Source organism: Macaca thibetana, chromosome 1 (genome assembly GCF_024542745.1).
Source record: "Macaca thibetana thibetana isolate TM-01 chromosome 1, ASM2454274v1, whole genome shotgun sequence".
In the NCBI taxonomy this organism is placed as follows: domain Eukaryota; kingdom Metazoa; phylum Chordata; class Mammalia; order Primates; family Cercopithecidae; genus Macaca; species Macaca thibetana.
In genome coordinates, this window is record NC_065578.1 from 125,305,262 (window position 1) to 125,328,663 (window position 23,402).

Below are 23,402 nucleotides of genomic sequence, written 5' to 3' on the forward strand. Positions count from 1 at the left end.
CATTTCCAGAGCTTAGTAATTCTCCTCATTGCTAGGACATGATGTTACTTTTGTGATGACACACATCTGTATGTAGAAATGCATCATGATTATATATAATTATAATTTCATATGCATGATTTTTCTCATTAAACAAATGACACACACTTGTATAAAGATTTGTTAATGGAGATAAGCTTAAGGAAGATGACTAAGACCAACCTAAAAATCCCATCACCTAAAAATAACCATGGCTAATCATTTCATAGATGTATTTGCAAACCTTTAAACATCACAAAATGGGTTAATTACAGAATATTTTATAACCTACATTTTTTTTTACTGTTAAGTAAATGGTAAAATTGAACAAGAGTCATTGTCAATACTCTTCCATCCTAGTAAATACTGATCAACACATGATATTCACATACACATCACGGTCTGCATAACTGGTTCTCCAATACTGGGCATTTATGTTGTTTTCACACTTGCTGTCAAGTGTAATTTAAAATAATCACTCCTATTGATAGTTATTCTTAATTTTCTTAGAATAAGTTTTTAGAATTGGAATAAATTCGCAAAACTATGAAGACTTTTTCAGACTCTTCAGCAAGACTGCATTTTGGGAGCAATAAAAATTACTCCACTTAAGAAATTAATTATGGTAGATTTCTTTTGTTCGAGAGCAAAAGTGAGTACTAGGTTAAAGGACTGCTCCAGTTTATAGTAGAAAAAGTCCACTTTTTGAGAAGAGACACTTCCTAAGAAACTTGACAGATGTCCACCTTTTTACCATCATAAAATCTATACTTTGAAGAAAATTTAGAGGTCTTCCTCTTTTGAGGAAAAAAAGAGTGCTTTATATTGTATGAAGCAATATCTTATGAATATTGATATACCATTGTGTGAAATTTTGTATCTAACTGATATATTTTTAAATAATGATTTTCAATATATTTGCATGAGAGATTTTTGGAAAGAATCCCATTATTCCCTAGGAAAAATACAAAATATCAATGCCGAGTTGATTGGGTAAAGCTCAATGTGTAAGAACATCTTTTTTTCTACTTTTAATTTCTGCTCTTTATTGAAGACAGGCATTTACCAAATGACAGTTTTTTAAAAAGGTTTTACAGAAACTATTTTTCTTTAACAAGAATATTCCTTACTATTCTGGCCTATTCAACTTTGTCTAGTTAGTACTTCAATTCCCTGTGCTAAGTGTTCAACCCATGTGTTATTCTACAGATACACTGGTTAGTCTGTGTCAAACTGATTTCAAAATTACTGCAATGAAAATAAACTAAGGATTTGATTATTGTTTTTCTTTATAAAGGCTGTATTTGGCATCTTCACAATTCCTAAAATATGCCTGTACATCAGAAATGTCAATGACTTTTTTATATGGCTTTAGTATGGCTTCATTTTAATACTATATGTATGTTGTACTTTGTTTTATAGTAAAAAGTGATGAAAAATATAGACTTTATATTTTATACAAAATGTCCTGTAAATCTATATATATTTTATGATTTATATATGTATTTTTAAGCATTCTCATCACAAAAAAAGGTAAGTATGTGAGATAATGCATGTTTTTTTTTTAAATTTATTTATTATTATTATACTTTAAGTTGTAGGGTACATGTGCATAACGTGCAGGTTTGTTACATATGTATACTTGTGCCATGTTGGTGTGCTGCACCCATCAACTCGTCATTTACATCAAGTATAACTCCCAATGCAATCCCTCCCCCCTCCCCCCTCCCCATGATAGGCCCCGGTGTGTGATGTTCCCCTTCCTGAGTCCAAGTGATCTCATTGTTCAGTTCCCACCTATGAGTGAGAACATGCGGTGTTTGGTTTTCTGTTCTTGTGATAGTTTGCTAAGAATGATGGTTTCCAGCTGCATCCATGTCCCTACAAAGGACACAAACTCATCCTTTTTATGGCTGCATAGTATTCCATGGTGTATATGTGCCACATTTTCTTAATCCAGTCTGTCACTGATGGACATTTGGGTTGATTCCAAGTCTTCGCTCTTGTGAATAGTGCTGCAATAAACATACGTGTGCATGTGTCTTTATAGCAGCATAATTTATAATCCTTTGGGTATACACCCAGTAATGGGATGGCTGGGTCATATGGTACATCTAGTTCTAGATCCTTGAGGAATCGCCATACTGTTTTCCATAATGGTTGAACTAGTTTACAATCCCACCAACAGTGTAAAAGTGTTCCTATTTCTCCACATCCTCTCCAGCACCTGTTGTTTCCTGACTTTTTAATGGTTGCCATTCTAACTGGTGTGAGATGGTATCTCATTGTGGTTTTGATTTGCATTTCTCTGATGGCCAGTGATGATGAGCATTTTTTCATGTGTCTGTTGGCTGTATGAATGTCTTCTTTTGAGAAATGTCTGTTCATATCCCTTGCCCACTTTTTGATGGGGTTGTTTGTTTTTTTCTTGTAAATTTGTTTGAGTTCTTTGTAGGTTCTGGATATTAGCCCTTTGTCAGATGAGTAGATTGCAAAAATTTTCTCCCATTCTGTAGGTTGCCTGTTCACTCTGATGGTAGTTTCTTTTGCTGTGCAGAAGCTCTTTAGTTTAATGAGATCCCATTTGTCAATTTTGGCTTTTGCTGCCGTTGCTTTTGGTGTTTTAGACATGAAGTCTTTGCCCATGCCTATGTCCTGAATGGTACTACCTAGGTTTTCCTCTAGGATTTTTATGGTATTAGGTCTAACATTTAAGTCTCTAATCCATCTTGAATTAATTTTCGTATAAGGAGTAAGGAAAGGGTCCAGTTTCAGCTTTCTACTTATGGCTAGCCAATTTTCCCAGCACCATTTATTAAATAGGGAATCCTTTCCCCATTTCTTGTTTCTCTCAGGTTTGTCAAAGATCAGATGGCTGTAGATGTGTGGTATTATTTCTGAGGACTCTGTTCTGTTCCATTGGTCTATATGTCTGTTTTGGTACCAGTACCATGCTGTTTTGGTTACTGTAGCCTTGTAGTATAGTTTGAAGTCAGGTAGCGTGATGCCTCCAGCTTTGTTCTTTTGACTTAGGATTGTCTTGGAGATGCGGGCTCTTTTTTGGTTCCATATGAACTTTAAAGCAGTTTTTTCCAATTCTGTGAAGAAACTCATTGGTAGCTTGATGGGGATGGCATTGAATCTATAAATAACCTTGGGCAGTATGGCCATTTTCATGATATTGATTCTTCCTATCCATGAGCATGGTATGTTCTTCCATTTGTTTGTGTCCTCTTTATTTCACTGAGCAGTGGTTTGTAGTTCTCCTTGAAGAGGTCCTTTACATCCCTTGTAAGTTGGATTCCTAGGTATTTTATTCTCTTTGAAGCAATTGTGAATGGAAGTTCATTCCTGATTTGGCTCTCTGTTTGTCTGTTACTGGTGTATAAGAATGCTTGTGATTTTTGCACATTAATTTTGTATCCTGAGACTTTGCTGAAGTTGCTTATCAGCTTAAGGAGATTTTGGGCTGAGACAATGGGGTTTTCTAAATATACAATCATGTCATCTGCAAACAGGGACAATTTGACTTCTTCTTTTCCTAACTGAATACCCTTGATTTCTTTCTCTTGCCTGATTGCCCTAGCCAGAACTTCCAACACTATGTTGAATAGGAGTGGTGAGAGAGGGCATCCCTGTCTTGTGCCAGTTTTCAAAGGGAATTTTTCCAGTTTTTGCCCATTCAGTATGATATTGGCTGTGGGTTTGTCATAAATAGCTCTTATTATTTTGAGGTACATTCCATCAATACCGAATTTATTGAGCGTTTTTAGCATGAAGGGCTGTTGAATTTTGTCAAAAGCCTTTTCTGCATCTATTGAGATAATCATGTGGTTCTTGTCTTTGGTTCTGTTTATATGCTGGATTATGTTTATTGATTTGCGAATGTTGAACCAGCCTTGCATCCCAGGGATGAAGCCCACTTGATCATGGTGGATAAGCTTTTTGATGTGTTGCTGAATGCGGTTTGCCAGTATTTTATTGAGGATTTTTGCATCGATGTTCATCAGGGATATTGGTCTAAAATTCTCTTTTTTTGTTGTGTCTCTGCCAGGCTTTGGTATCAGGATGATGTTGGCCTCATAAAATGAGTTAGGGAGGATTCCCTCTTTTTCTATTGATTGGAATAGTTTCACAAGGAATGGTACCAACTCCTCCTTGTACCTCTGGTAGAATTCAGCTGTGAATCCATCTGGTCCTGGACTTTTTTTGGTTGGTAGGCTATTAATTATTGCCTCAATTTCAGAGCCTGCTATTGGTCTATTCAGGGATTCAACTTCTTCCTGGTTTAGTCTTAGAAGAGTGTAAGTGTCCAGGAAATTATCCATTTCTTCTAGATTTTCCAGTTTATTTGCGTAGAGGTGTTTATAGTATTCTCTGATGGTAGTTTGTATTTCTGTGGGGTCGGTGGTGATATCCCCTTTATCATTTTTAATTGCGTCGATTTGATTCTTCTCTCTTTTCTTCTTTATTAGTCTGGCTAGTGGTCTGTCAATTTTGTTGATCTTTTCAAAAAACCAACTCCTGGATTCATTAATTTTTTGGAGAGTTTTTTGTGTCTCTGTCTCCTTCAGTTCTGCTCTGATCTTAGTTATTTCTTGCCTTCTGCTAGCTTTCGAATGTGTTTGCTCTTGCTTCTCTAGCTCTTTTAATTGCGATGTTAGAGTGTCAATTTTAGATCTTTCCTGCTTTCTCTTGTGGGCATTTAGTGCTATAAATTTCCCTCTACACACACTGCTTTAAATGTGTCCCAGAGATTCTGGTATGTTGTATCTTTGTTCTCATTGGTTTCAAAGAACATCTTTATTTCTGCCTTCATTTCGTTATGTACCCAGTAGTCATTCAGGAGCCGGTTGTTCAGTTTCCATGTAGTTGAGCGGTTTTGATTGAGTTTCTTAGTCCTGAGTTCTAATTTGATTGCACTGTGGTCTGAGAGACAGTTTGTTATAATTTCTGTTCTTGTACATTTGCTGAGGAGTGCCTTACCTCCAATTACGTGGTCGATTTTGGAGTAAGTACGATGTGGTGCTGAGAAGAATGTATATTCTGTTGTTTTGGGGTGGAGAGTTCTATAGATGTCTATTAGGTCTGCTTGCTGCAGAGATGAGTTCAATTCCTGGATATCCTTGTTAACTTTCTGTCTCGTTGATCTGTCTAATGTTGACAGTGGAGTGTTGAAGTCTCCCATTATTATTGTATGGGAGTCTAAGTCTCTTTGTAAGTCTCTAAGGACTTGCTTTATGAATCTGGGTGCTCCTGTATTGGGTGCATATATATTTAGGATAGTTAGCTCTTCCTGTTGAATTGATCCCTTTACCATTATGTAATGGCCTTCTTTGTCTCTTTTGATCTTTGATGGTTTAAAGTCTGTTTTATCAGAGACTAGTATTGCAACCCCCACTTTTTTTTGTTCTCCATTGGCTTGGTAAATCTTCCTCCATCCCTTTATTTTGAGCCTATGTATGTCTCTGTGTGTGAGATGGGTCTCCTGAATACAGTAGACTGATGGGTCTTGACTCTTTATCCAGTTTGCCAGTCTGTGTCTTTTAATTGGAGGATTTAGTCCATTTACATTTAAGGTTAAGATTGTTATGTGTGAACTTGATCCTGCCATTATGATATTAACTGGTTATTTTGCTCATTAGTTGATGCAGTTTCTTCCTAGCCTCGATGGTCTTTACATTTTGGCATGTTTTTGCAATGGCTGGTACCGGTTGTTCCTTTCCATGTTTAGTGCTTCCTTCAGGGTCTCTTGTAAGGCAGGCCTAGTGGTGACAAAATCTCTAAGCATTTGCTTATCTGTAAAGGATTTTATTTCTCCTTCACTTATGAAACTTAGTTTGGCTGGATATGAAATTCTGGGTTGAAAATTCTTTTCTTTAAGAATGTTGAATATTGGCCCCCACTCTCTTCTGGCTTGGAGAGTTTCTGCCGAGAGATCTGCTGTTAGTCTGATGGGCTTCCCTTTGTGGGTAACCCGACCTTTCTCTCTGGCTGCCCTTAAGATTTTTTCCTTCATTTCAACTTTGGTGAATCTGGCAATTATGTGTCTTGGAGTTGCTCTTCTCGAGGTGTATCTTTGTGGCGTTCTCTGTATTTCCTGGATTTGAATGTTGGCCTGCCCTACTAGGTTGGGGAAGTTCTCCTGGATGATATCCTGCAGAGTCTTTTCCAACTTGGTTCCATTTTCCCCGTCACTTTCAGGCACCCCAATCAGACGTAGATTTGGTATTTTTACATAATCCCATACTTCTTGCAGGCTTTGTTCATTTCTTTTTCTTCTTTTTTCTTTTGGTTTCTCTTCTCACTTCATTTCATTCATTTGATCCTCAATCGCAGATACTCTTTCTTCCAGTTGATCGAGTCGGTTACTGAAGCTTGTGCATTTGTCACGTATTTCTCGTGTCATGGTTTTCATCTCTTTCATTTCGTTTATGACCTTCTCTGCATTAATTACTCTAGCCATCAATTCTTCCACTTTTTTTTCAAGATTTTTAGTTTCTTTGCGCTGGGTACGTAATTCCTCCTTTAGCTCTGAGAAATTTGATGGACTGAAGCCTTCTTCTCTCATCTCGTCAAAGTCATTCTCCGTCCAGCTTTGATCCGTTGCTGGCAATGAGCTGCGCTCCTTTGCCGGGGGAGATGCACTCTTATTTTTTGAATTTGCAGCTTTTCTGCCCTGCTTTTTCCCCATCTTTCTGGTTTTATCTGCCTCTGGTCTTTGATGATGGTGATGTACTGATGGGGTTTTCGTGTAGGTGTCCTTCCTGTTTGATAGTTTTCCTTCTAACAGTCAGGACCCTCAGCTGTAGGTCTGTTGGAGATTGCTTGAGGTCCACTCCAGACCCTGTTTGCCTGGGTATCAGCAGCAGAGGCTGCAGAAGATAGAATATTTCTGAACAGCGAGTGTACCTGTCTGATTCTTGCTTTGGAAGCTTCCTCTCAGGGGTGTACTCCACCCTGTGAGGTGTGGGGTGTCAGACTGCCCCTAGTGGGGGATGTCTCCCAGTTAGGCTACTCAGGGGTCAGGGACCCACTTGAGCAGGGAGTCTGTCCCTTCTCAGATCTCAACCTCCGTGTTGGGAGATCCACTGCTCTCTTCAAAGCTGTCAGACAGAGTCCTTTGCGTCTGCAGAGGTTTCGGCTGCGTTTGTTATTGCCCTGTCCCCAGAGGTGGAGTCTACAGAGACAGGCAGGTTTCCTTGAGCTGCTGTGAGCTCCACCCAGTTCGAGCTTCCCAGCAGCTTTGTTTACCTACTTAAGCCTTAGCAATGGCGGGCGCCCCTCCCCCAGCCTCGCTGCGCCTTGCCGGTAGATCACAGACTGCTGTGCTAGCAATGAGGGAGGCTCCTGGGTGTGGGACCCTCCCGGCCAGGTGTGAGATATGATCTCCTGGTGTGCCTGTTTGCTTAAAGCGCAGTATTGGGGTGGGAGTTACCCGATTTTCCAGGTGTTGTGTGTCTCAGTTCCCCTGGCTCGGAAAAGGGATTCCCTTCCCACTTGCGCTTCCCAGGTGAGGCAATGCCTCGCCCTGCTTCAGCTCTCGCTGGTCGGGCTGCAGCAGCTGACCAGCACCGGTCGTCCGGCACTCCCCAGTGAGATGAACCCAGTACCTCAGTTGAAAATGCAGAAATCACTGGTCTTCTGTGTCGCTCGCGCTGGGAGTTGGAGACTGGAGCTGTTCCTATTCGGCCATCTTGCTCCGTCCCCCGATAATGCATGTTAATTAGCTTGATTTACTCATTCCACAATGTACACATTATTTCAAAACAGTATGGTATACATGCTAAATATATACAGCACAAGTTTTATTTGCCAGTTAAAATAAATAAATAAAAGTATTTTTTAAATGTCCTATACACAAAATTTTGTAAGTTCATAGCAACAACAAAACTGGGTAAGTGGTACAATTCCTTTTATTTAGAATATATCTAACTTTATGCTTTTAACAGATGTTAAAAATCTTACATATATTTTACATCTTTTAATTCAGAAAACTTTATTTTGACAGAAAAACTTTGTGTATTTGATATTCAATATATTCTTTTATCTAATTTTTAGAAAATGTTAAATGCTGTACTGTTTGGACTACATAAAGAACATATAAGGTGTTTAGAAGTGCTCCCCCAGGGACTTTGAAACATCCCCACGTGTCAGTTCCTAATACTACTCTGTCTTCCTTAAGAAGTCTGGACTCCAGTCTTCCAGCAAGCAAGCTCTTGCATGGAAGCTGGACTTGAGCCCAATGATCTCAGTTCAGGCCATCCACTGCCTCAACCTGCCCAGCTTTTCTGGGGTCTCCAGTCAGGACAAAAGGGCCCTCTTCAACCTGGTCCATGGTCAACATAGTCAACCTGTACTGCGGCTGGCATAGCGCACTCCCTAAGTATACACCTTTTTAGCAGCTACGAGTTTACAGTGTTTGACAGGTGGTGTTTTGTTATTGGATGCTATACACTTCATGATATGATATAAATAATAAGTCGTTCCTTTTATTGATTCCTGTACAGATGTCACAAATAATATATTAAAATAAAATTAATCTAAAGTGAAGGAAATATGGTGCTGATTTATTAGGAAGTCAAGAAATACTGCCAAAACTTCAGGAATGAAGAAATAGAGTTTTAATTATAGCATTTAAAGTTATAGAGGTAGCCAATAATGACATGAAAATAAAAAATATGTCTAAATAAGAAGGAGGGAGGGAAGGGATGATAAATGTGAGCTTAATTCCCTGTTTTTTTATTGAGAAGGTAAATAGACATGGCCTAAGAAATAAACATATAAGCAGATTATTTAGACTGACACTTAATTTTTTTCATATTACAACTATTTGGATTACCTGACTTTAAATTTTCATTTAAATGTATTGCTTTTCTATAAATAAATAACTAAAATCACATCCCCTTTTTTTCACATGCATCTGTAAGGGTCCTAGGCCAAACCTTCCCTAACAGAGCAAGTGCAAGTTGAAATCCTGTCAGATGAAACTCACTTCAAATCTTTGACAACTCTGTGGCTTTAGGAAAATTTCTGTACCTCTGAAAGCTTCCTCATCTAAAAATTAGATAAAATTATAGTATCTGCCTTGTGAGACTGTGGAGGGATCAAACATGGTATCATAGGTAACATGTACTGCATATCTAACTCAATTTAACTCAAAGTTATAAGTTCGTTGTAGTTTACATTTGGAGTGCACTCTATTTTTTTAAATATACTGTTTATTTTAGGATAATTTTAGATTTACGGAAAAATTGCAAACATAGTTAAGAATTCTTATATATCTGCACCCAGATTCCCTTGTTAATATCTTACATTCATAGTAAATTTGTTACAATCAATTTTCTGTGTTCTTGGATCCCATTCAGGAAATCAGGTTATAGTCAGTGGTCACATCTCCTCAGGTTCCCCTTGACTGTGACAGTTTCTCAGACTTTTATGAAGTTGGTGCAAAAGTGATAGCTCAATTAATTTTGCACCAACCTAGTATTTTGGATGACTTTGACAGTTTGAGCAGTACTTGTCGGGTATTTCGTAGAGTGTCTCTCAATTGATATTTGTGTAGTAGTGTTTTTCCTATAATTATAATAGGATCATTGACCTTCGGGAGGACGACCACAGAGGCAAAGTGCCATTTTCATCACATCGTTTCAAGGTTATACAGCAACATGACCTCACTGCAAACCCTGACCCTGGTCACCTGCCTGAGACAATGTTCATTAAGTTTCTCTATTGTAAAGTACTCCATTTCTTTCCTTTTCTCTACTTGCGTCTTAGGAAGGTTGTCACTTCACATCACCCATTCCAAGGGCAAGCCACCTCCTTATGGGGCTGGGAGTACATGTTATATACGCTGTATAAATTATTTGTAATTCTTCTCTATGAGAGCTTTTCCTGTTTTCCCTCCCTTTTAAAGAGCTATACAATCATTTCTTCTTATCAGCATGGACTGATGGATATTGGATACTGTTTATGTCATACTTTAGGTTATAATCCAATATGTGTCATTTACTTGTTGCTCATATTTTTCCAGCCTTGGGAGCTCTTTCGTTTGGCCCTTGTGTCTCTTTCCCAATAATACCACCAGTTCCTTTTCTGAGCATTCCCTGGCTTTCTGGCTCTATAAGATGCTTCAGACTCATCTCATATAGTCTCTGCCTTGAACCTAGGTTCACTCATTGCTCTAGTGAGCCTTGGTTTCTGTTATTGAAAAACTGTATTATAAACCAAACGTGTTGGTTGTGCTCATTGCTAGTGGAAGGTTATTGCTTCTAAGCTTTCTCAGTGGACAGAGATTAGAAATATATGTGCATATATTAATCAGTGTATATCCATAATTATTTCAATATGTATCTGTCTTTTTCTATATTAAGCTAACCATTAGTTTACACTGATGTCTTTCACTCTAATTCAGTATCACATGGTTTATTCTAGTCTTCCTTGCTTATCTATCATTTCTTACTCCAATACTGAGAAATTAGCCTCTCACCATATTCAATTATATATTCAGTCCCAGTTTGCCTATATGGTGTACTCTATTTTAAAAGCAAAATTATGAAATGCTCAGTAGTCAGTGTATCCTATGTAAGCAATGACATATAACCTTTGCAGGTTATATGATTGTTTATTGAAAAGAAAGAATGAGTGAGCCAGGGGTCTTGAAACTGGGTAAGGATGGGATCAAGGTAAAGACAGAACATCCTGAAGGTCAAGGAGCTGAACAGAGGCTCAGCATGATGGCTTAAGGCTGTAATCTCAGTACTTTAGAAGGCCAAGGCTGAAGATTGCTTGAGCCCAGGAGTTTGAGACCAGTCTGGGCAATATAATGAGAAACCATCTCGACTAAAATGTTAAAAAAAAAAAAAAAAAAAAAGTAGCTTGGCAAGGTGACATGCAGCTGTGGTCCCACCTACTCAGAAGACTGAGGCAGGAGGATCCCTTGAGCCCAGGAATTCAAGGCTTCAGTGAGCTATGATTGTACCACTGTACTCCAGCCTGGGCAACAGAGTAAGACCAGCTCTAAAAACGAGCAACAGCTAGTGGGGGTTGGAGGCTCAATAGAAGTGGACTTTCACTCCATGGGGACCTCCTTCTATCAAAATCTCCTACTCAGCTTCCTCCTCCTGCCATTCCATCTTAACAGACCCAATTCTGAGAACAAGCTTCCTTTATATAGCTTGGACACAAAGAGTAAGGTTATGGGTATCTTGTATGGGGTTATGGGCATGAGAGGGCCTCATTCCATATAAGGCACAGGTTGAACCAGTTTGAATTTTCCCTATGAAGCAGGACAGGAGTGAGCATATCATCTCTGTTATACAACTATGAATAGGAAATCAAGAAACTGTAGGGAACAGGCTGTGAGTAGATAAAAAAGCACACGACACTCAATCTGCAACCTACATAGTTGCTATACCTCAGCCTACTGAGTAGTTCTGAACTTCCTGACACACAGAATATAAAGAGACAAACAGTCTATTACGCACTCTTTTTTTCCTTCAAAGGAAGGATAGACCGTCATAACAGTGGATTCTAAAAGAAATTGTTTGCAATAGTCAGCAAGACACTTAACACTCTTACAACAAATGCACAGATGGTTGACAAACCCCTACTGCTTTGACTCACATTGAAAAACACACAGTACATTGAAACAGAATGCTACTCATGGTATGGCAGAAGGGATACACCAAGAATACAAGGAAGCAAAAACGCAGATGCCTGAAAGCAGAAGGTCTCTCAGGCCAACCATAGCTTGGCTCACAAGATATATAATTTACCCATCTGTGAAATGTGGACAATAAAAAACTTAATGCATTATTCCAGCATAAAATGATGTCCAAATAAGATAAAAGAGCCCTAACTAAATGTGCTTCTTATTACTTCAGTCACCACTCTTCCCAGATATTATCTAACATCTAGCCAGGGAAGATTTCAAGACCACCTACACCTTTCACATACACAGACACACACACACATGCACGCACACACAGAGTCTATAACTCTTCTCTCTCTATCAGGTCTGCCAGTTCTCTCAAGTCCCTTATTTCTCACTGACCCCAATCCTCCTCCCCTGAGCTCCAATATGCCCTCCCTACATGGACCTAGAGGTGCCTCTTTCTCTTTCTGATAGTCAGTCCTGGAGTTACATCCTTATCTCTGTCAGAAACTCTCCAACCTGCTTTGATTGCTGGAGGAGTAGAAATGATTGACACACCCTGAACCTAATAAGAACTCAGATCCTGCCTAGACCAAGGACTAACTCTAATGGCTTATCTAATGTCCAGTTTGTTCTCACAGCCTACAGGTGAATATTTTAGGAAACTTTCCCTATTATGGCTTTATACAATAAGCCTAATATGTGAAAAATGGTTCCCCAAGTATAAGACTCCAATCGACCTTGAATCCTTGCCCAATTCATGTCAGTATCCATTGTCATGGCTGCAGCCCCAATCTATATGTGACTTGTGGTGATTTTTTACAAGGAATGGAGGTGGTCCTGAGAGTGGAGTAAGGAGAATGTTGTGAAACCAACTTTAGTCACCAACATGCTCTCTTGGCATTCATGGGTATTCATAAATCACGGGAGAAATAAAGAGATAGGCCCCCATCATTGAGGGACACTGAACTAAACAAAAGATAATAATAATAATAATAAGAAGAAGAGCACCCAATCTGTATTTATATAGCGCTTACTACGTACCAACTACTCTTCTAAGCACTGTACTCATATTACTTATTTAATTCTCACAACAGCTCTATGAAGGAGATGTTATCACCATTTTACAGATTAGCAACTAAGGCAGAGATATCAAGTGACAAGCCTAAAGTTTACAACCAGTAAGTGACGAAACCTAGATTTGAAGTTAGGCGATCTGGCTACTGACACTAAACACTGAGCTGCTATGCCGTGCTCCCAGAATTGTTATGCTGTGCTCCTAGAAGTGTAGCGCTGGATGGGCATGCTCTCCTCTTACTACCTTGCATCCCCTCTCCTCCATTCACCCCCAGTCATAAACACTGGGTTGGAACTTAATCAACCCTACATTTAGTCTTGATTCTGACACTATTTTAACTTTGTGGATTAAGTAAGGTGACTTCTGTGAACCTCCAACTCTTGTTTGTAAAGTGAAGGCCTATAACCAAACCCAATGAAATATTTTATTTGTAATTAACTAAATCATTCAATGAAGCCCTAGTTAGTACCAACTATATGTGAAGAACTGCTTTATTTAGGTATGGTAGTCATTACCTCTTTACAATATGATCTTATGCAATTATTGGAGAAAAATTTCTAACAAAGATAACAATGTGGAAAGAAATGGACTGCCTTGTGAGGTAATGAGTTTTCCAACTAAAAGCATTTTCATTTAGGCCAGGAAGCTCACCTTTAGGCATGTGGGAGAGGAGATACAAGCTCCTGGTGGAAAACCACACTACATTCTTGTTAAGGCCTCTGCAAGGCTAAATAAATTTGTGAGTTTCCTATACTTCCTGCATCTTTCAATTTCCTAGGAAGATTCCTAGAGGAGCTCAGAGGAAGGTGGTAGGAGACTGTGGAAATGTTGTCGCCAGAATGTTTCATGGGCTGGCGATAGTTCTATGGTTCTACCAGAACATGCCAGAACAGTGGCTACCAAACTAGGTAGAATCACCTGGGAAATATTTAACCAATGTAAGTCCTTAAGACCCCCTCCTTGGAGATTATGATTCAGTAGGTCTTAGTTAGAGACCAGGTGTCTGCTGCTTCTTCTTCTTCTTCTTCTTTTTTTTTTTTTTTGACACAGTCCCGCTCTGTCACCAGGCAGCTGGAGTGCAGTGGCACTATCTCAGCTCACTTCAATCTCCACCTCCCGAGTTCAAGCCATTCTCCTGCCTCAGCCTCCTGAGTAGCTAGGATTACAGGCATGCACCATCACACCCAGCTAATTTTTGTATTTTTAGTAGAGACAGGGTTTTACCATGTTGGCCAGGATGGTTTCAATCTCCCGATCCTGTGATTTGCCTGCCTCGGCCAACCAAAGTGTTGGGATTAAAGGTGTGAGACACCACGCCTGGCTGGGATCCGCATTTTAAAAGTACTTCCAAGATGGCTCATGTTCACAGCCAGGTTTGAAATTCTTGATCTATAACAGCACTGAGAGTCCAGGACAGCTTCCTTGCTTTGTGCAGTTCTTTGCTGGACTTGCCTTATTGCTCTGAAACCTTAGAGACTGTATGATATGCACTTGCTCTTAACTGTCCAGTATTCAGTTTTTCTAGGTACAATAATAACAAACTCTCAAGATTGTTAAGAGGAGAAAATAAAGCAGTGAAATGCAACACATGAAGGAATGTGGGGGGCTTCCCTTGCGTGACCACCATCACTAAAAGAATGAATGGTTTAGAACTACAGGCTCACAGAGTGATGGAACAGGGGGTCTTGGTGTCACAGGTGAAGGTGCGGTCTCCAGAAAGACTGAGCAACTGCCTAATGCTTCTTAATGGGTCCCCCCATTTCCTTAGGAGTTTTGTAGTAGCTTTCCTAGGTAAAACCACTACTGAAAACAGGCTTTGAGGTGAAGGGTGGTGATAAGGATTCACCTTCCCTACCTTTCTCTTAAGATGTGTTAATTGCAGGATGAAAGATACAGTCCAGCAGGTTTATCTTCTTTAGGCACAGTGGAGAAAATGGTGGAGAGATCAATGGCATGGGGTTGTGATGAGCCAGAGATATTACCAGGACGGCTGTTTCCAAGAATAGGACAGTAGAGCCAGAGATCTGTTCTGCTCACCTTAGTTGGTAGAATCCATCTTTAACATCAGCGAAAAGACATGAAGTTTCATCTTTCTGACAGGAGTCAGAAAGCTCTGTCATTGTAGGCAGTGGAGTCTCCTTTCTTGGAAGATTCAGAAATATATTCTTGGGATCTTAGAAATATATTCTTATTTATAAATATATTATTGGGTTTGGAGGAAAATGATAGGCAAGATGATCACTCTTTATCCCTTCCTATTTTAGGATAGACAGGCATCACTTGATGGTGACATGTGTAAATACAGGCTCCTGCTCCATTTAGCTATTGCTCCATTCATCGAAGTCAACCAAGAAGCCAGGGTGGGGCCCAGGACCCAAAGAGGGCATCGTTCCATGTGTTACCTAGGAGAAAGATTGGCGAAGCTATCAGAGACAATAAATCAAGGAGTCACCCAGGCTCTAATATGGTCTAGAGCAACCACAAGCACAGAGATCTCATAATCACCTTAGTGATCAAGAGGAAAACAGTAACACTCATTTTACAAATGAAGAGCCTGAGGCCCAGAAAAGGCAAGTGGCCTACGGCTGGTCAGAGTCAGGACTAGGCCTGTGCTCCAGGGATGACCTGCTGCTTCTTTCCAAGGAAGTTGTCTACAGCTGGAGATATTAGGGAAACGAGGGGTCAGAGCACTGGTACCAGATATTGGTGTGCATCCCCCAATCCTAAAGGAATAGAGCTCAGCATCTGGAGAATAACTGGGACTGTAATAATAATGCTTATAGTTGTAACTACAGCTTATGGAATATCAACTAATTGCTGGGCACTGTGTTGGTTTCTTTTCTCACAGTAATTCTTTTAACCACCATATTACCCATGATGGGCCTACCTCTCTAGTTCACACTATACTGATAGGATGGAGTGACTCTTTTGAGGCCACCTAATAGAAGTGATGAGAATATGTTATGCTGAATAGTTATTGTCCCTTTCTTCTACCCACTAATTCAGATGGGCACAGAACCGTGAGGCGGGTCATTGATATGGGTCATGACTATTCCCTGTGCTCCAAAAGAAACACAAGCAGCTTTGGTCCCTCAGTGGCCCTGGTATGAATTCCATTATCCTTGGGAGGACCATAAATCCTCTCCCAGTGCTGTTTGCCAGTCAGATCCACATATGCTCCCTGCCCACGGAGATTCTGGCCCATAGGAGGATTGTTCAAAGGGTTGATTGCTCAGGCAGAAGGATAATCCTTGTTTTCCCTTCTCTCATCACTTGGGAATTAGCTTGATAAGAATCTCATGCATGCCAATGCTAGCTTGGCTAGCACCTCACCCTTTTATTAAGGGGCACACCCAAGCCAGATGGGAATCCTTAACATTCTTGAATCCTCAGGCAGGCAGGATGGTGAGGAAGTGCATGGGCAGATGAGAGTGGAGTCCAGGAATGCACCAGCTGTGTCCAGTTGACCTAGGCCAAGCAAAGACCTTCCAGTCATCTTCCAACAATTCCCCTTTTCTAGAAGCTGTTAACAAAGCTTCTCACCCAAATCCATCTCTGATCCTCATTAAACCGTCAAGCTGGTCATTCACCACAGGCTTCAGCTTTGTAGATAACCAAATCAAAACAACTAAGACCACCTTATTCTGGTCATCTTTTTAAAATGTAAATCTGACCATACTTCTCCCTTGTTTACATGGTCAGAGATGTCCATTTGTCTCTGGTCAAACTTTCAAAAGCAGAATCACCCTGTTTTCACATTAAATCATATGTATACCTCCAATATATAAAGAAGGTAAAGATATAACTACTCTGATTGTAGCAGGGGGTAGGTACAAGTCCCCCACTGTTGTCTGCTCAGGGTCTCCTTCCCAGGCAGCCCAAATAGTCAAGGATTAATGGTATTTTTAAGTGGAGCTCAAATTTCTGGAACCCTCATATTGATGAGACAGGAATTAAAATTTATTCTCAACCTCTTATCCATCAAACATGTTAATTGCATTATCACATTACAATAGCTCTATGAGTTTCTTATTGTTAATCCCATTTTATAGATTTTTTTAATGAAGCTCAAAAAATGTTAAATAACATATCCACAGCTCAAATGCCAATGCCCTGATTCTGAGACCCATATTCTCCCAGATTGTATGCCATGTAAAGACACAAAGCTGATGCAATAGTCTATGGTGGAGGCATGGAGGGAGGGCTAGGGAGTGCACATAGGCAGAGAAGCTCATGTTGTCTGGAGGCTCTCAAAAGAGATGATGGTCGAGCATCCTTGGCAACAGCATTTTAGGAAATATAATTTGGAAGCCATAAATGTATGCTAAAATCACACAATGCATCAAGTAAAGCTTTTAATGTTTTGGGCCTGTCCTTCCTTTGTGTCCAGCAAGCATCCCACCTCTGGTTCTTATATACCCAATATTATGGCCACTATCTGTTTCCAGAACAAACCAAGCTCATCTACATCTCTGTGCCTTTGTCAATTCTTCTTCCGTTTACTTAGAATGCCAGTTTCCCCTTCACACCCTGATTAACTCCCACTCATCTTCCAAATGTAATCTCTTCCAAGAGATGCACTCCCAGACAGTACAAGTTTCTGCCTTTGTGCACTCTCCAACCCTCCCTCCATGCCTCCACCATTGCCTACTGCATTGGCTTCCTGTCTTTACACAGCATAGAAGCTGGAATAGTATGTGACCCAGAATCAGGGCATTAGCACTTGAGACATGGGTAAGTTATACAATGTTTTCTGAGCCTTTGTTTTTGTTTCTGTTTTTTATTTGTTTTGAGACAGAGTCTCACTCTGTTGCCTAAGCTAGAGCGCAGTGGAGCAACCTTGGCTCACTGCATCCTCTGCCTCCCAGGTTCAGGTAATTTTCCTGCCTCAGTCTCCCAAGTAGCTGGGATTACAGGTGCCTGTCACTATGTCCAGCTAATTTTTGTATGTTTAATAGAGACAGAGTTTCGCCATGTTGGCCAGGTTGTCTTGAACTCCTGACCTCAGGTGATCTGCCTGCCTCAGCCTCCCAAAGTGCTGGGACTACAGGCGTGAGCCAAGAGCCTCACTTTTTCTGTAAAATGGGATTAACAATAAGACACCCATAGAACTATTATACCATGATAATTCAAATAACATATTTAATGAATGATAGGTTGAGAATAAATGTTAATTCCCTTTCTTTCTCTCATATCATCTCACTTGTATCATTCTCTAAGAAAATATCTTAATTTTCTTTGAATTCACAAAACTCTGCACATATCAGGCACTCAACAAATGAATTAATATCTTTAAAGTAGCATTTGAAAGGTTACTACAAAAAAGGAGTTTCTGTGGACATAAATAATTCTTCATTATTGAACCAGAAGGTCATTGATGGGTATTAGACCAACACAATAAAATGGTGTTTTCCAACCTTTTTAAATATACTTGTAATACTTTTTGTCAGGAATATCGCAGGGAAAGAGCATCATTTTGCCTATCTCTACAGATCTGGGCTTCAGTGGCTCAGAAGAAGAGCCAGAAGAGGCACAACCAGGAGATAATCACACATATACACTATACTCTGCTTTGGCACATCAAGACAAGATGATAAGTAAGTCATTTCCTCTGAGAAGTGGGAGAAACTCAATAGACTGTATGGAGTTCCTCCCTCATAATGTGACTTACTTTCAACTATCTCACATGTTGGCATAGTCAACATTCCAGCCATCATCTCCACCCTCTTCATTAGGTTCAGTGCCACTTCCAATCCCCGATAAAATATATTCAGGGACAAGATCTGACCTGTGCTGAGTGTAAGCTCTGTGGAGGTCTGAGGCTCATAAATAAAAATACCTACTTGAAGATATACCTAAGCTCATCTGGTTCAGCCTCTCCTGAAACCCAGAAAGAGCAGCAGAGCAAGGACCAGAGCACTGACTCACAGTGCAAAGCTCTGGCTGCTGACTCCATCCCCGGAGGAGCCTCCCACACCTGCCCCACAGGCCTGCCACTGACCTGGCCTCCCACGCTGCTCTCTCTCAAGGAGTGAAAGGAGGGGAGACCTTTGCCTCAACCACAGATCACCCATTAATTCATTAAACAAATATTTTTGAGCACTTATATTATGTCGGATTCTGTGTAGGTGCTGAGGATAAAGAGTGAACCCATGAACATTGAGATTGAACACATTCTATCCAGGATGACAGATATTGAAAAACAAATACAAGCAAGTGTTACCAGGAACACAAGGTGCTGTTGGAGCATTTCATAGGAAAACCAATACAATTGAAGTTGAAGATGCAAGGATCCAGAGCAAAGGGGTAGGGATAGGTGTTGGAAAAGACAACGGGCCACTCCTCCCCTGTAACACAGGAAGTCATGAAGGATGGCTGCAGATGTAAGTGGGCTTGAAGACTTAGGAGGAGGAAGCAGAAGTACTTTATGTTTGACAGCAGCTCTTTGATCCATGTGGTAGAGGCAGTACCATCTAACTAGAGGCAGTAGTGAAGGTTTGGAAGGTTCAAGGGAGGAGAAAAGGCATGATATATGTGCATGGTGAATACAGGGAGGTATATGGGGATCATCAAGCCATGTTTTGGACCAGCTAAGGTGGATGATGATGATTTTATGATGGTGTCATCCTGCCAAAATGCCTATTTTTGTTTTTACTTTTATAGCAACTAGGCACAGCAGGGAGAATTCAGCCAGGGATAAGGCTTTGCCAGTCAAATGCAGTGACAAGCCAAATGGGTAGCAAAAGAAAGTTTATTATATTGGCAAAAGAGTTGTTGAAACAAGGAACTAAGAAAAGTGAACTGGGTGGGGAGTGGCATGAAAAAAGGAGAGAGCTTATGAGCAGGGAAGAGACTAGATCCTAGTGGATGTACCAGCAAATCCAAAAGAAGGGGCTGCTGTGAAATGGGGGCCTGAATTCATGATCCTAGAGAGTTAGAAGATATGGTTTCTAGTTCAGACTCTGCACAACTTTGAGGTCTCCTTTGCCCCCTCTGGCCATATGTTCCTGGCCTATGTAGAGTGGAAGTATCCTAAATCCCCTTGCGTCTGGGACTTCCTATGATGCCACATTGTTGATCAATATTTTAGGCACCTTGGTATCTGAATCAAATACGCTGAGCCCTCAGTAGTGGCCCATGTGTGCTTAGATTATTGGTTCCAATCTTATTGACAAAACCTGCAGAAACCCCGATCAGTGCCTGCGTTGAGCTAACATCTGCGACTTTAGATGCCCAGTCATGCTTTGGATTCCTCCAGAAACCCTAATTTCAATTCCCAAGCTATGTCATTATACATACCCTTCTAAGTCATGATCTTCTAATCTTTATGGAAACACTGTGAGGGTTTATGAAGGGGAAGGACGCTCTGGGGGATCTGGTAGTGACACAGGGTGACAAAGTGACAGAATGACAGAGCCACTGGAATGTGGGAAGTTGACATCACAACCCCCTGGTTGGGAAACAGTTTTCACATCATCTGTGGCTCATTCCCTTGAGTTGAATGCAGTGTGTGTATAAAAGGCTTCCACTCACAGTGTATCTATCCTCAGTCCCATCGTTTGCCCAAGGTTAAGAGGACAAGGTGAGTGTTTTTACTGATCTGATGGCAGTTTGGGGGTGACTAGGACTGCTACACCTCCTTTGGGAAAAGCCATTCGAGGTTGGAGAGAATGGAAATTGATAATTCCAGGAAGTCGAGGCTCATGGCAATCATCAAGGTGGTTCAGAAGCAGAAAACCTGGAAGGAGTGAAGTTAACCAAAGACTGGGGCAGTGCAGACTTGGGAGTGGTAAAAGGAGCTAGTTTGTAGGACAAGAGACAGCCATACAGGGCTGAAGAGTAGGGCTAAAGGCACAGCTCGTGATGCAAGAAAGAAAAAAAGGGAGATTATGATGAGAGGTAACGTAACCACAGACTCAGGTTAAAAATACGGTTTTTAGAATGCATAAATTAGAGGACAGGATGATAAGTAAGTGAAGATTTTGAGGACTACCTAGTACCCTCAGCTACTGCCTTTGAAGTCAGGAGTCTAGAGAATCAAGCCAGGCACAAGAGAAGGTGTTACAAGACTCTAACTTACTCACTGCTGAATCTCTCCTATGTCAGGAAAGCAGGGCTGCTCTGCTATTATGATGTGGCTTCTGGAGCCACATATTCAACTGTAGAATTTCAGGCTCTGTAGAAAAATGTTGATACAAACAAGGTTTACATTAATTAGACTTTTGAAATGTTTGCATTGTTTTTTTTAGAGTAACTGGACTTTCTCCAAGATGTCCTATCAGAAACACCAGCAGAAGTGGCAGCTCCCTGCCAAGTGCCTCCCCAAATATCCATCCAAGTGGGCCCCTCAGGCTCCTGCTTCATGTCCACCTCCATGCCCCCCTCCAGCTCCCTCCTACTGTGTTCCCAGTTGCTGTATTTCTGGTTTTGGAGGCCACTGCTCTTTAGTTTCACTACGGTTTCCACGATTCTACTTGCGTCAGCCCCAGCATTCTGACTGCTGTGAGCACGAGTCTTCTAGATGTTCCACTTGCCATGGCTCTGGAGACTGCAGCTGACCTGTGACCTTTGAGGAATCAAAAAACCACAGCCAAGGACAAGGCCTGAGTTGATATCTTCCCTCACTCTTACCCTCCTCCTTCCTTCTCCGCCTGAACTCAGCTGCCTAGCTCCATAAGTGATGGGTTCCCTCTTTTGCTGAGACCATCAGGCCTTTTGGCCTTGGCTCTGTTACTAGATCAAGGAGACCTGCAGGCAAAAGAAAAATCTGCTTTTTGAAGCCTGATCAGTGTGCTAAAATAAAGCTTATCTTTCCTGGTGCCCTATATGTTTGTCAATACTCCATCCTCAGCTCTGAAAAACTCACATTAATCTGGATTATTTAAGCAGACTCCCACAAGGTGCAAGCCATGTGGAAATTCCCACCAAGGTAGACTTAGAGTTTGAGCTATTTGAGAAGGCTGTGAAAAGCAGAGATTCAGAAAGGTAGAGTAGAGGGAGTTTCCAAAATGTAAGCAGCCCTGTTCCACGGCTGCTGAGGCAGGTGCCACCAACACAGAGTTTTCTTTCTGATTATTGAGGACATTTTGCTGTCCAGAGCCTTCTTATTTGGGAGAATCTGATGCTCAGGAAGGAGATGGTACAACAGTGCTTGTACCTCTCGGATCTCAGTTTCAGAAGCCATGAGAAATACTCTGCTTGAGCATATTCACTCGACTGAGTCCCTCGCTCCATGTCTTCACACAGAAGCCAGGATGAGGAGGGAATTTGTACGTGGCCCAATCAGCACAATGCCCAGGAGACTTCTGGCCTTGGTGTTGCTATCTACCCTTTTCAGGTTTTTCCCTCGTCTAGGCAACAAGCCAAATGGCATAGGTGTAGGGCCTACCCTTAAAGCAATGTCCTTTCTGACCCAACAGCGGGCTTGGGTCACAAGCCACAGCAATGCTTCTGTACATCCTCCAGGGCTATGGCTCTTAGCCACAATCCTGAGACACACGATGCCTATCAGGTCAGGGGGAGACAAAGAAATAGGGTTATGGTCAGTAACCCAAAAACTGCACATATCCACAGCTTACGACAACTAAACCATGGCTATGCTGTCAAAACATCTGATTTCAGGCAGAGGAGTGTCACACACTTGAAAGCCACTCACTAAGTATGTCCTGGCAGAAGAGAGACTGTTCCTGGCTGTCTCTTGTCCCAAAATCAATTACTAAAGGTCATGGCTGGCCCAGGGCACCCAGGGCACTGGGGATTCTGAAGACAAGAATGAAGGCAGACTTCACCACCGTCCTTGACATCCCAATGCTCAGTCCAAGGAGGAGGACTTCCAGATCAGTGTTTTCCAGTCAGTGACAAAAGGAACAGGAGGGTTCCAGAGAGGTTCTTCAGGGGTTCTTGAGATTTCTATTTGTGCGTATATGTCTGTGTTTATGTGTGTTGACAACTTGGAGAACATTCAGAATGCCTGCTCAAAAATGTTAAATAACAGGTGACAATGATAGCACCTGGGAGATCACCCAGCTCTCCATGTTTATCTGGGCTGTTAGTCTAACTAGTTAACTATTAGTTAATCTAAATAGTAGATTGCAGAGTAAAAATTGTGTAACATCTTTGTGTATATTTTTAACTTTTTAATCATAGTTACTGATTTAAGGGGAAATGTTATTTTTATCCATATTATAGCCTCATCTTTAAAATAATATCTTCCATCACACACTCGCTCCTTCCAAGGGAGAACAAGTGAGTTGTCTGAGAGGTGAAATGGCGAGAGTTCTGCCTTCCTTTGTCTCTACTTTTCTACTGTGCTCACTTTGGTTGCTGGAAGGATGTCTCTCTGTGGGCCAAGTTCTATCCCAATGCAGGCCCCAAGGTTTAGACTTTGGAATAAATATTATGAAGTTCTTTTTGGCAGTGGTACACGTTACATTTGCCAAAGCTATGATTTATAAACTCTCTGTCTTAAACCATTCTCTTTCTCAATTGTTTAAGAGTTTGGAAAGGAAAGACATATGATTAATTAACCCTCTCAAAAAATCCCAATATTACAAAGACTGTCACTGTATACAGAATCCACGCCACTGTTTATACATCTAGTTATGTAAAATTTTATTCACACGAAATTGTATTACAGCTCATTGCATTAAA

At 40.9% G+C, this 23,402-nt stretch overlaps 3 protein-coding genes across 25 annotated transcripts in view; 2 read left to right on the top strand and 1 right to left on the bottom strand.

The window, feature by feature from the left end:
- S100A1 (S100 calcium binding protein A1) overlaps positions 1–23,402 on the top strand; it is a 1,186,348-nt gene that overhangs the window by 383,077 nt on the left and 779,869 nt on the right. Inside the window, exon 1 of one of the 23 annotated variants that reach the window (XM_050753978.1) lies at positions 14,355–14,358. The exons of 20 other annotated variants lie outside the window; for them this stretch is intronic. The gene's annotated coding sequence lies outside the window, so the exon portion shown is untranslated. Of the gene's footprint in view, positions 1–14,354; positions 14,359–16,575; positions 16,580–19,659; positions 19,664–23,402 lie in introns of those variants that run through there. 2 more of the 23 variants (XM_050754149.1, XM_050754031.1) reach the window with 2 other exon arrangements.
- Positions 1–23,402, bottom strand: part of S100A8 (S100 calcium binding protein A8) — a 675,486-nt gene that overhangs the window by 105,086 nt on the left and 546,998 nt on the right. The gene's annotated exons all lie outside the window — the stretch shown is intronic.
- On the top strand, positions 20,301–21,581 carry LCE7A (late cornified envelope 7A). Its single transcript, XM_050756290.1, has 2 exons — positions 20,301–20,334; positions 21,002–21,581. Exon 2 carries the CDS (start codon positions 21,023–21,025, stop codon positions 21,308–21,310), a length of 288 nt encoding a protein of 95 aa, XP_050612247.1. The 5' UTR covers positions 20,301–20,334; positions 21,002–21,022; the 3' UTR covers positions 21,311–21,581.

Bases quoted from the DNA above. Each gene is read 5' to 3' on its own strand.
- LCE7A (XM_050756290.1), top strand. From the start codon at position 21,023: ATGTCCTATCAGAAACACCAGCAGAAGTGGCAGCTCCCTGCCAAGTGC.